We start from the raw sequence: 12,916 nt of genomic DNA, 5'->3' as shown, positions 1-12,916 counted from the left end.
CCCACTTTTCCTTCCATGGGCTTGGGAAAACGCCAATTGTAACATATTTGTATATTTATTTTCCTAGCCTGCGGTCCAAGCTTTTGATTTAGTGATTTAATTGTGGGTTGACTTTGTCAACGGGTTAGTGTTTTTATCTTTTTGTCCATAGAGAAACAAAAGCATTCTCTCTCGCTTGCTTATTCATCATTTTCTTTCTTCTCTTGATAACTAATTCTGTTTCTGAAGACTTAACCATGGTGGCGGAGCTCTTTCTTTCTGCGTTTCTTCAGGTGCTGTTTGACAGGCTGGCGTCCAGGGAGTTGCTGAAATTTGCCTTTCAGGAGGGGGTTGGTTCAAAGCTAAAGAAGTGGGAAAAAACGTTGAAGATGATCGAAGCAGTACTCGATGATGCCGAGGAGAAGCAACTGACCAACAGGGCTGTGAAATTGTGGCTGGACGATCTCAAAGACTTGGCTTATGATGTGGAGGACATACTAGATGAGTTTGCAACTGATGCTTTAGGCCGCAAGTTGGTGGCTGAAGATCAGGGTACCACTAGTAAGGTTCGGAGCTTCATCCCTGCTTGCTTCAATAAAATCAATACTTTGAGTCCAAGCGCAGTTAAGTCCAACGTTATCATGGGGTCAAAGATAAAAGCTATCACTTGCCGGATGGAAGATCTGTGTAAACAAAGAACTGATCTTGGATTGGAGAAGATTGCTGGACGGTCGTCCTCGCCTGCACGACAAAGACTCCCATCAACTACATGTTTGCCTACTGAACCAGCTGTTTACGGCAGAGATGAAGATAAAGCCAGAATAATCAAACTGATGTCAACTGCTGAATCAAGTGGAGCCAACTTCCTTGTTATTCCCATTGTTGGCATGGGAGGCGTTGGCAAAACGACCCTTGCCCGGCTTGTGTATAATGACAAGGCAATGGAAGATTTCAAGTTTGACAAAAAAGCATGGGTTTGTGTCTCTGACGATTTCGATATTTTGAGAATCTCAAAAGCAATTCTCGAGTCTATAACTCTCTCACCTTGTGATTTAAAGGATCTAAATCAAGTGCAGCTTCAACTAAAAGAGGCAATTGCTGATAAAAAGTTCCTGCTGGTTTTTGATGATGTTTGGAACAGTAATTATGGCTTCTGGGAAACTTTGAAATCTCCCCTTACGGCTGGAGCAATTGGAAGTAAGATCATTGTGACCACACGCAATGAAAATGTTGCATTAACAGTAGCCTCCGGTGACTATTACAACTTAAAACTTCTATCAGACCATGATTGCTGGTCCGTTTTCATGAAGCATGCATTTCAAGGAAGAGATATTGCCGAATGTCAAAATTTAGAGCTGATTCGTCAGAAAATAGTTGAAAAGTGCAAAGGTTTGCCGTTGGCAGCAAGGACTCTTGGTGGCCTTCTACACTCAAAGAAGAGGTATGATGATTGGAATGATATACTGAGTAGCAAAATTTGGGATTTACCTGATGAAAATGAGATACCACCTGTTTTGAAGCTAAGCTATCACCACCTTCCTGCACATATCAAGACATGTTTTGCTTATTGTTCAATTCTACCGAAAGATTATGAATTTGAAGAAAAAGAAGTTGTCTTTTTATGGATGGCAGAAGGACTTATTCAAGAATCAAAAGACCACAAACAATTGGAAGATTTGGGACGTGAATATTTTCGTGATCTTGTTGCGAGGTCAATTTTTCAACAGTCAAGTGTTGATAATTCGAAATTTATAATGCATGACCTTGTTAACGATTTGGCGCAATGGGTTTCCGGAGAAACAAGTTTTAGGATAGAAGATGAAGTGGGGGCAAACAAGCAAATACAAAATTTTGAAAGGGTACGCCATTCTTCCTATGCTTCTAATCCTTTAGACGGTAGAGAGAAATTTGAGGTCTTCCATGAGTTCAAGCAGTTGAGAACATTCCTCCCTATAGTCTTACATTATGGTGATTATGATCATTATTATATGACAAATTTGGTGCTCTCTGATTTATTGTTAAGGTTAAAAAAATTGAGAGTGTTGTCTTTAAGAAGGTATTATATTGTGAAGATTTCTGATTCATTTGGAGGACTGAAACACTTGAGATACCTTAATCTTTCTTACACTAAGATAAAAACTTTGCCTGAATCAACAAGTTCCCTATTCAATTTGCAAAGTTTGATATTAAGAGAATGTTCTCGTCTCATGAAGTTGCCTAATATGAGACACTTGATCAATCTACGTCACCTTGATATTGGAGGTATAAATCAGATAAAAGAGATGCCATTGGGAATGAAAGAGTTAAGATGTTTACGAACTTTGTCTAATTTTATTGTGGGTAAGAATATAGGATCTAACTTAAAAGATTTGAAAGATTTAAAGTTTCTTACCGGAGAGATTTGCATTTCAGGATTAGAGAATATAGCTAATTTATGGGACATTAGAGAAGCCATATTAAGTGATAAAAAAGGTTTAGAAGTATTGTCTTTAGAATGGGGGTCTCATGTTGACGTCTCAAGAAATGAGATTGAAGAGGAAAGAGTATTTAACATGCTTCGACCACATGAAAATATGAAAGAGTTCACTGTTAAAGGCTACTGCGGTAAGAAATTTCCATCTTGGATTAGAGATTCATCTTTATCCAATATGGTTGTTTTACGATTGGAGAGTTGTGTAAACTGTACATCTTTACCTTCTCTCGGAAAATTAAGCTCACTCAAAGATCTCACTATCAAAGGGATGAAAAAAATAATAAGTATTGGTTCTGAAGTTTATGGAGAGAACAACTCAAAGCCTTTTCAGTCACTAGAGACTCTTTGTTTTGAAGATTTGCCAGAATGGAACCATTGGGAGCCATTGGAAGAAAGTGAGCATGCTGGAATTTACCCTTGCCTCCGCAAGCTTTCAATCGTCAAATGCCCCAAACTCACCGGCATATTACCTGAGAATCTTCCTTCATTGGAGGAACTAGAAATTCATGAATGCCCTCAATTGTTGGCGCCTTTATGCAGACATCAACCCAATCACGGCTACTTACAAAGGCATGCATACAAAGAGACATTGGGAAGTAATCTGGTTGGCTGCAATTCACTGGCCTCTGTGACCCCAGAAAAAAATTCAGGGTTTGGTAATTGGTTAACGCAAGGGTGTCAGAAAGTGGAACGACCAAGTATCATGGATTGTGAGAAACTCATATGTTTGTGGCAGAATGAGATTTCTCTAGAGAAGCCTCCTCAAGGGTTCCATAGCTGCATCTTCCTCAAAAAACTCTGTATTCAGGATTGCCCGACTCTTGTTTCATTTCCAGAGATCAGTTTCTTTCCCAGTCTAAGTGAACTTGAGATTAAAAAGTGCTATATGCTAACTTCCTTACCAGAAGGAATGAAGCATGGCAATACAGGTCTTGAAAGTTTGTGGATCGAAGAATGTCATTCTCTGACATTCATCGTAAAAGGTCAGCTACCTCCATCTCTAAAACAACTTTCAGTAGTAAATTGTGAGAAGTTGCAAATTTTGTTTGATGACGCAGAGGATATTTCTCTTCCTTCATCTTCAATGATGCAAAATGCTTTCTTAAGCAACACCAGGACATCTGCACTTGGGCGCTTGCATATTGACAACTGTCCATCTCTCATGGCTTTATCATTAAAAGGACAGTTACCTGTTTCACTCACACATCTTCAAATTAAAGATTGCTTAAAGCTAGCATCAATAGCAGAGAGATTTGACAACAACATATCTCTCATATCTATACATGTCTCGAGATGTGAAAATCTTAGTTCCTTGCCTCAGGGTCTATACAATCTAAACCGTCTTCTTGTAATTGCACTTAGGGACTGTCCAAACCTTGTTTGCTTCCCTGAAGGAGGGCTTCCCAACACCGATTTAAACATTATGTTCTCAAAATGTGAGAAACTTAGAGAGCTTCCTGAAGGCATTCACAATCTCAGCTGTCTCCAAATTTTAACAATAATTACGTGTCCAAGTATCAAATCATTTCCAGTAGAAGGTTTTCCTGACAGCCTAAGATCGCTTACTGTTCATGATAGTCTCGAAATCTATAAGAGTTTGAGGGAGTGGGGACTGCACAAGCTCACCTGCCTTACAAGCCTGCATGTAGGTGGATGTCCTGATGTTGTAACTTTTCCAGAAGATGAGATGGGAATGATGCTGCCAACCTCTTTAATTTACCTATCCGTTGAAGAATTTCCAGACTTGAAATACTTATCTTCTAGGGGTTTTGAAGACCTAGCTTCTCTTAAAATTTTAGTTATCAATGATTGCCCACAGCTTTCATCCTTTCCGAAGGGCCTAGCATCCTCACTATTGCAATTACACATTCGTAATTGTCCTCTGTTGAAAAAACAGTGTACCAGGGATAAAGGACGAGAATTGCCTAAGATAGCTAACATTCCTTACGTTACATTAGATTTCAAATTCATCTACGATTTGGAGGAGGAATGAGATATATCAAGGAGATCTAAATTATATATATATGAGGTCATTCAATTTACATTTCAATTATACAAATTTATATCTTTAGTTCAGTATCTGGCAACTAGTCATCTACCTTCAATTCAAAATGTTAACAACTGATTTCGACTTTATCATTTTGACATAGGCATTGATAGGCAGATCATTAGTCGAACATTGTTTGACTAATAAAAAAAGGTGAGTTTTCGAAGTGTCAACAACATGTTTACACAAAAGCTGATAGATGTACGATAAAAAGCTAGTTGTATAGTACGAGAGAAGATGACATGATAGCCTGCAACATCCGTCTGAGGATCAGGTAATAAAAAATTCCCTGATTCAATTTTTTCTTAATTGGTTCATAAACCCTCCAAACTCCTTAATGTCAGCTTTTCATCATTTCAGGAAAACAGGGCAATTTTTTTTGCAGCTTTGGTGTTACATGGATTCAGGTTTTTCTGATGATTTTAAATTTGTAAAACTTTACATGGATTCTTTTGAAAAATCACATTATATGGATTCTCTTGAAAAATCTATCTTGGAAGACTCAAGACTTAGTGTTTGTGATATTAAGTTATTAATTATGATCAAATTTTCGGGAGGGGAAGTCATTTAAAAACCTTCTGGTTTTTAGAAAATTAATCCCACTTGTGGAGCTTCTGTTGAGAATATCACACATCCAATACACAAGCCAATTATCAACCCACATCCGTGATCCATCTTTAGCGGTTGGCACTTGGTGCTTCTGCTGAGAACTGCGCACTTGGTGCTGCTGTCTCATTGGCCTCATAGCACCAATGAGACAGCAGTGTTGGAGCACGGATGTGGGCTGATGATGGTCCAACAATGCTCCTTTATTTCAGTAGGAGTATTCTATATTTCAGGGTCCATACAATCTTAACCGTCTTCATGAAATCAATACAGAAAAAAGTACCAACTCTAATTAACTAAATAAAACTGACTAACTGGAGATGTCGTCTGCTAAAGCTGATCTTTTCGAGTGTTCTTCGAGTCACGGACTGTTGTAGAAGCCAGAGATGGAGAGGAGTTGAATTGAATCTGATGGAAACCTGGCCAGAGAATTCTGCAGCAACCGAACTCCTCTCCTGCAGGCTTCCTTGCAATCTGTTTCAAGCCCCAAACTCTTCACAACTGCAAGCTCACAGGTGGAATATAACAAATTACAGATGTAAATAGATTGAAAGCAGGATAATTGTTGTATTGATTGTGATTCAATAGAGTTTACAAGAGTTGTCCCAATACAAAGCTATGGTTTCCATATTCCAGCCAAGAGATTACAAAAAAAGCAAACCAAGAACAAACTGCAATTATACTGCAAAACACACAAGCACACTGTTCACTTCAAGCTTCCGAGAGGCCTGTACTCTCCCGACATTCCTTCTGATTTTGCTCCATACCCTCTACTGGTCCTCCAGCTGCCTTTTTTCCTTTTTCCTCTGTTGCCAACTTCTTCTTCTCCAAGGCTGTGACACGTTGCTTTGCTCCTCCAAATTGACTTTGCAGTAAAATAATTGCTGACTGTTCTACTTGCTCCAATCTCTTGCTGCCATCAGCTCTATCTCCTTTCTTCTCTTTTTTCCTATGAGAGAAATACACGAGTCCTAACAGAATCATGCCGGAGAGGAGAGAAGATTCAATTGCCAGAGACAAATCAATGGATTTTATTATCACCTGATCTTCAGAAAGATTTTGCAGACTATAGTGTCACCTTCTAATTTATTACCAATTAAGAGATATGCTAATTCCTACAAATTCTTGTAATATTTTAAAATGAAGGAAGATAACTAGTTGCCAGATACTAAACTAGAGATATAATTTTTTATAATTGTGATGTAAATTGACAGACCTGATGTACATTATTTGTTTCTGAGATCAAACATAGCTCAATCTTCATCCTCCACTGAATCATAGATGTATTTGCAAACTATATTAACGAAAGCGATGTTAGCTATCTTAGACCATTCTCATCCTTTATCCCTTTTGCACTGTTTTTTCAGCCGAGGGTAATCATAAATGTGTAATTGCAAAAGTGGGGATGTCAGGCCCTTCGGAAAGGATGAAAACTGTGGGCAATCACTGATCGACAAATTTTCAAGAGAAGCTAGGTCTTGAAAACCCCTAGAAGATAAGTATTTCAAGTTTGGAAATCCTGAAACGTAGAGGTCAATTAAAGAGGTTGGCAGCATCATTCCCATCTCATCTTCTGGAAAAAAATGCAACATCAGGACATCCACCTATATGCAGGTTTGTAAGGCAGGTGAGCTTGTGCAATCCCCACTCCTTCAGAGTCTCATAGATTTCGAGATTATCATGCGCACTATAGACCCTGAGGCAAGGAACTAAGATTTTCGCATCTCATGACAATTATGATCTAAGAAATATGTTGTTGTCAAACCTCTCTGCTATTGACACTAGCTTTAAGCAATAAAAAATTACAAGATGTGAGAGTGAAACAGTAACTGTCCTTATAATGATAAAGCAGTGAAAGATGGACAACCACGAATATACAAGCGCTCAAGTGCAGATGTCCTGGTGTTGCTAATGAACGTATTTTGCATTATTGAAGATGAAAGAGAAGAAATATCCTCTGTATCATCAAACAGAATCTGCAACTTCTCATTCCCACTGATAAGGATGTTAGCACATTGCAATATTTAATATCAAAGTTTACTAAGACTGGGAAATAAACGGACCTCTGGAAATGAAACCAGAGTCAGGCAATCTTGAATATGGAGTGTTTTAAGGGAGCTGCAGCTTTGCAACCCACAGGAGGCTTCTCAAGAGAAATCTCATTCGGCCACAAACATCTGAGTTTCTCACAATCCATGATACTTAGTCGATCAACTTTCTGACGCCCTTGCTTTATCCAATTACCAAACTCTGAAATTTTTTCTGGGGTCACAAAGTTCAGTGAATTGCAGTCAATCAGATTATTACCAATTGTCTCTTTGCAGGCATCTCTTTGTAAGTTGACATGACTTGGAAGGTTTCTGCTTGAAGGCACTAACAATTGAGGGCATTCATGAATTACAAGTTCCTCCAAACTAAGGAAGATCCTCAGATAATTTTCCTGTGAGTTTGGGGCATTTGACAATTGAAAGCTTGCGGAGGCAAGGGTAAATCCCAGCGTGCTCACTTTCTTTCAATGGCTCCCAAAGCTTCCACTCTGGCAAATCTTCAATACAAAATGTCTCTAGTGAATTAACTACATTCTCTAGTCCTGAAATGCAGAGTTCTCCGGCAAGAAATGTAATATTTCATTTTAAAAAATAGTATTTGATAAATTAAATATGAGGAGATATTGATGGATATTTAAAGAAACAGATGAGGGTAATAAATATGAATGTAAAGGCTTATTAAAAGTCTGCAATTAGAGGAATTCTTATCTTTGAAATTAAAATTAAAATTTGAGTTTATATCCCAGAGTTTACATCCCACAAGAATGTTGTATTTTATTCCCCTTTTAGCAATTGGAAGAGAGCTGATTTTGTTTCAACAAGAGACTGGAAATTTTGTAAGTTTAACTTTTTCTTCTATTTTATCTAGTTAGGTTTAATTTTAGGATTTTGGATTTCTCCTACTAGATTATTGATGACTTACGTTTTAATTGTGTTGATGTATGCCAAGACATGATTTGTGAAAATTGTGTCTGCGCATATTATAAACTGAAATTTCTGGAATTTCACTGGAAATGAGATTCCAACACGCTCACTTACTGGAGTGCTTTGTATTTTTGGATTAGAGAATGTATCTAATTTATGAGACATCAGAGAAGTCATATTAAGTGATAAAAAAGGTTTAAAAATATTGTCTTTAGAATGGGGGTCTCATGTTGACGACTCGAGAAGTGTGATTGAAGAGGAAAGTGTACTTAACATACTTCGACCACATGAAAATATAAAAGAGTTCACTGTTAAAGGCTATTACAGTAAGAAATTTTCATCTTGGATGGAAGATTCATCTTTATCCAAATTGGTTGTTTTACTATTAGAGGGTTGTGTAAACTGTACATTTTTACCTTCTTTCGGAAAATTAAGCTCACTCAAAGATCTCACTATCAGAGTGATGACAAAAATACTAGGTATTGGTTATGAGGTTTATGGAGAGAGAGCAACTCGAAGCCTTTTCAGACACTAGAGACTTTTGCCAAAATGGAACCTTTGGGAGCCATTGAAAGAAAGTGAGCATGCCAGAATCCCTCCACAAGCTTTCAATCGTCCAATGCCCCAAACTCACAGGAATATTACCTGAGAATCTTCCTTCGTTGGAGGAACTTGCAATTCATGAATGCTCTCAATTGTTGGTGGCTTCAAGCAGACATCATCCCACTCACGGCTACTCACAAAGGGATGCATACAAAGAGACAATGGGAAGTAATTGTATTTACAGAATATTATCTAATATTTTATTATCTAAAAAACAATATAATGAATTAAAAAAATTACCAGAGCAATCAAATAATACCACCATCCAAACACCCCTAAGTAATGACTGTTCCCATATGTTCTCTCCCTTGATTAAACTTTCCCATCATCAAAATTTATAAAACTGCAATTTTTTACTTTCTATCCAATTAATAATTTCATTAAATTTTTGGATAAAATATTGAAAAAACAACAAAATACTTTTAAAAGTTGACTGTTGAAGTTTTAATATTGATATGTTATGTTAAATTATTTATATACCCTTTTGTCAACATTAAATGATATAAATACACTTTTATTTATTCTACCATAATAACTCATTTTTCTCAATGTGATCGTTTCATTGTATTATTTGTGCTCTTGATGATCATAATATTATAATATTATAACTACAGATGTTTCTAAAATAATCATCTAATGTATTTATAGAGTTCTCACAATCAATACCATTCTAAAAACATTTATCATCTAAGTTATAATTTCAAAGGTTATTGGCAAGCTAGCATTGAAGTTCACCATGTCAAATAAAGATGAGGCCTGCAGAGTCTAACATCCTCTTATGCTTTCAAGTGGATAAGGATTAAGTACTGCAACCACTGCATAAATTGTTTTGTGCTGCAAATGGGAACATTAGTCAATCTCAGAAATGTGTTTGATCTCAATTCACAAATGAGTGTATTTCTCATTTAAATGGACAATATTTCAAACGGGCTCTTTTTATCCATCCAAAATATGTCTATTTATTACACATATTAAACATTAAATTGCAAAAATACTAATTTGTAATGCCCTAGTCCAAATACCCCATTCTACTATAAAAATATTGTTTGTTTTGACACACATCTATTATGATTTTATTTTTGAGTTTTACAACAAAAAACCCATCTAAATTACCAAAAATAAAAAAACAAAAAATATGTCTTGACAACAATATAAAATGCAAATACATACCCGACATAACTCTCATTTTTTTTCGATGTGAGATTTACCTAAGAGTATCACATCAAACCCCACCCCCTTTTTATGGGAGTTAACATTCTCATGGTGACATTTTGGTTTGAATATCCCGGTTGACTATCAATATATTGTTTATGATTTTGTTTTTAGACCATACAACCCAAAACATTTCTTTACAAGGATGTGGATGCAAATACATAACTAATATATTTGTTATATTTTGTCGATGTAAGATTTGTGTAGAGGTATCACATACTCATTCATCTCGGCATCTTTCAACGACTTTAATATTGATATAAAAATTTGTAATCAGCCACACAAGAGTACCAAGACATACTCACCTCCTGTGAGAAGACATATCATCAATGCAGCTCCCTTTATACTAAAAGAGTTCATGCCACTGAATTGTATTTAGTAGAATACCATGAAATCAAGTTCTTTAGATCCAAAGCCAGGATATGTACAAGAATGCTTAATGCATTTGGTGGTCTTAACAGAAGTTCCAGTAGTGGGAGTTATATTTCTAAAAATGTGAAGCTATATAACACAAAAGTATAAACGTGAAAATGAAAACACTGAAACGCATATCCTAAAAATATAGGAAAATGAAATGTGAAAGAAGTATAAATATAAAAGAATAGGGTTTTTTGCAATAAATATAAAATTTTATTTAAAAAATACAGCAATCTGTATTTTCTTTTTTCAAAATACAGTGTAGAGTAGAGTACCTCTGTTTGTACAGATTCTTCTCACCCACACAGAAGCAAAAACATTTTGGCTTCATGTAGTCAGATGAGGCTGTTAAGTTTTTAGACTAAATTGTGAAAAAGGTAAGCATTTATTTCATACTTTTTTTACACAAACACAGGGTGTAACCCACGTGACAAAATGACACCCTACAAAAAATTTTACCATCACGTAATTAGGTGATTACATGATAATACATTATCTGTGTATACATTTATATACTTAAAAATATGTATGTATAGTTTTATTATTCAAGAATTCTGCTACAGTATAAAGACAAAGAAGTGCTCTCAGTTGCTGAGACAGATTATTGTACAAGTACAGATACATCTCACAAGACACAAATCACTCAGCTTCTGGGGAAGTCTTCCTGTGAAGCAAGCTATGTTGATAATGAAGTGAGGAAAGAATTTTTTGGTGATATTGTTGGAGAAAACCAGTAAGCTTTTGCTGGAATTTGCAGGTTCTCCAGGCTTGCTTGATCGTGTAAGTCGTTGCTACAACTGGTGCAATGGTGACATCTACTAACGAGTTAATGGTTGAGGAAGGGTTGATAGCATTAACCATAGGAGGAGTTAACGTTACAGCTTGTTACGACTTTGATACCATAAAATGAGTGCTCATAAAAATTAAGATTGAAAGAAATCTTCCGACATAATTGATTTCTTTAATAGTATTTGAGGAGCATTTCTCGAATTTTCCATTATTGGTGTTTGAAAATATTATTGCCTTGCAGACGAAAGTTAGTAATAATACTGGAGGTAGGCATGGCTTCCGATTGATACGCTCCTTGAGACGAGAGAGATGGAAAGATATAATAAAATTTTACCGCCTTTAATTCGTTCCAGTTTTTCATGTCCTCTCCATCTCCACGATTATCAAACGGAGAGCTGAGGAGACGAAGAAAAATTCAACTTATAAATTGATAATCCTAAGTTGGTTAGTTCTCCGATGCATCCCTTGTTCCGATAGTACAGAAAACAATAGTTCATCAAATACGGTACGCAGATTGCTTTCAACATGACCAATACAAAGTTTTCGACATGCAATAGTCCACAAAACTAATGCCGCCAATAACCACATATCTCCACCATAACAATCGATTATTGGTGTGGTGTTTGATAACACAAGAACAACAATACAGAAAAAGAAAAACCAACTCTAATTAACTAAATAAAATTGACTAACTGGAGATTTCGTCTGCTGAAGCTGATCTTTTCGAGCATTCATCAAGTCGCCCAACCGTTGGAGAAGCCTGAGATGGAGAGGAGTTGAGTTGAATCTCGCTGGAGAGGAAAGAAGATTCGATTGATTGCCGGAGACGAATCAAGGGATTTTATTATTATTACCTGATCTTCAGACAGATTTTGCAGGCTATAATGCCACCTTCTAATTTATTACCAATTAAGAGATCTGTGTTCTGTTTTAACGAAAGGGATGTTAGCTACCTTAGGCAATTCTCGTCCTTTATCCCTTTTGCACCGTTTTTTCAACAGAGGACAACCATAAATGTGTAATTGCAAAAGTGAGGATGTTAGGCCCTCTGGAAAGGATGAAAGCTGTGGGCAATCACTGATCGACAAATTTTCAAGAGAAGCTAGGTCTTGAAATCCCCTGGAAGATAAGTATTTCAAGTTTGGAAATCCTGGAACGGATAAGTCTATTAAAGAGGTCGGCAGCATCATTCCCATCCCATCTTCTGGAAAAGATACAACATCGGGACATCCACCTATTTGCAGGTTTGTATGGCAGGTGAGCTTGTGCAATCCCCACTCCTTCAATGTCTCATAGATTTCGAGATTATCATGAACACTAAGTGATCTTAGGTTGCTAAGAAAACCTTCTGCTGGACATTCCGTTATTGACAAAAGGTTGGAAACAGCTGAGATTGTGAAAACCTTCAGGAAGCTCTCTAAGTTTCTGACATATGAAGAATATAAAGTTTAAATTGGTGTTGGGAAGCCCTCCTTCAGGGAAGCAAACAAGGTTTGGACAGTCCGCAAGTACAATTTCATAAAGATCATCAAGATTGTAGACCCTGAGGCAAGGAACTAAGATTTTCGCATCTCATGACAATTATGATCTGAGAAATATGTTGTTGTCAAACCTCTCTGCTATCGACATGAGAAAGCAATAAAAAATTACAAGATCTGAGAGTGAAACAGGCAACTGTCCATTTAAAGATAAAGCCATGAGTTTGCAACTGATGCTTTAGGCCCACCAAATTGCGGCCTAAAGAATCAGTTACATCTCTCACGGCTTTATCTTTAAAAGGACAGTTACCTGTTTCATTCACACATCTTGAAATTTATG

At 36.6% G+C, this 12,916-nt stretch overlaps 1 protein-coding gene across 2 annotated transcripts in view; it reads left to right on the top strand.

The window, feature by feature from the left end:
* The window catches only part of LOC123199895 (putative disease resistance RPP13-like protein 1), a 28,334-nt gene continuing 15,418 nt past the window's right edge, over positions 1 to 12,916 (top strand). The window contains exons 1-3 of one of the 2 annotated variants that reach the window (XM_044614931.1): positions 1 to 4,481; positions 4,603 to 4,773; positions 4,860 to 4,990. In XM_044614931.1, the coding sequence (XP_044470866.1) occupies positions 237 to 4,445 (4,209 nt within the window). In that variant the 5' untranslated portion in view covers positions 1 to 236 and the 3' untranslated portion in view covers positions 4,446 to 4,481; positions 4,603 to 4,773; positions 4,860 to 4,990. Of the gene's footprint in view, positions 4,482 to 4,602; positions 4,774 to 4,859; positions 4,991 to 12,916 lie in introns of those variants that run through there. The other variant, XM_044614934.1, reaches the window with a different exon arrangement.

Source organism: Mangifera indica, chromosome 17 (genome assembly GCF_011075055.1).
Source record: "Mangifera indica cultivar Alphonso chromosome 17, CATAS_Mindica_2.1, whole genome shotgun sequence".
Classification (NCBI taxonomy): Eukaryota; Viridiplantae; Streptophyta; class Magnoliopsida; order Sapindales; family Anacardiaceae; genus Mangifera; species Mangifera indica.
This window is presented reverse-complemented; position numbering and strand designations above follow the sequence as displayed.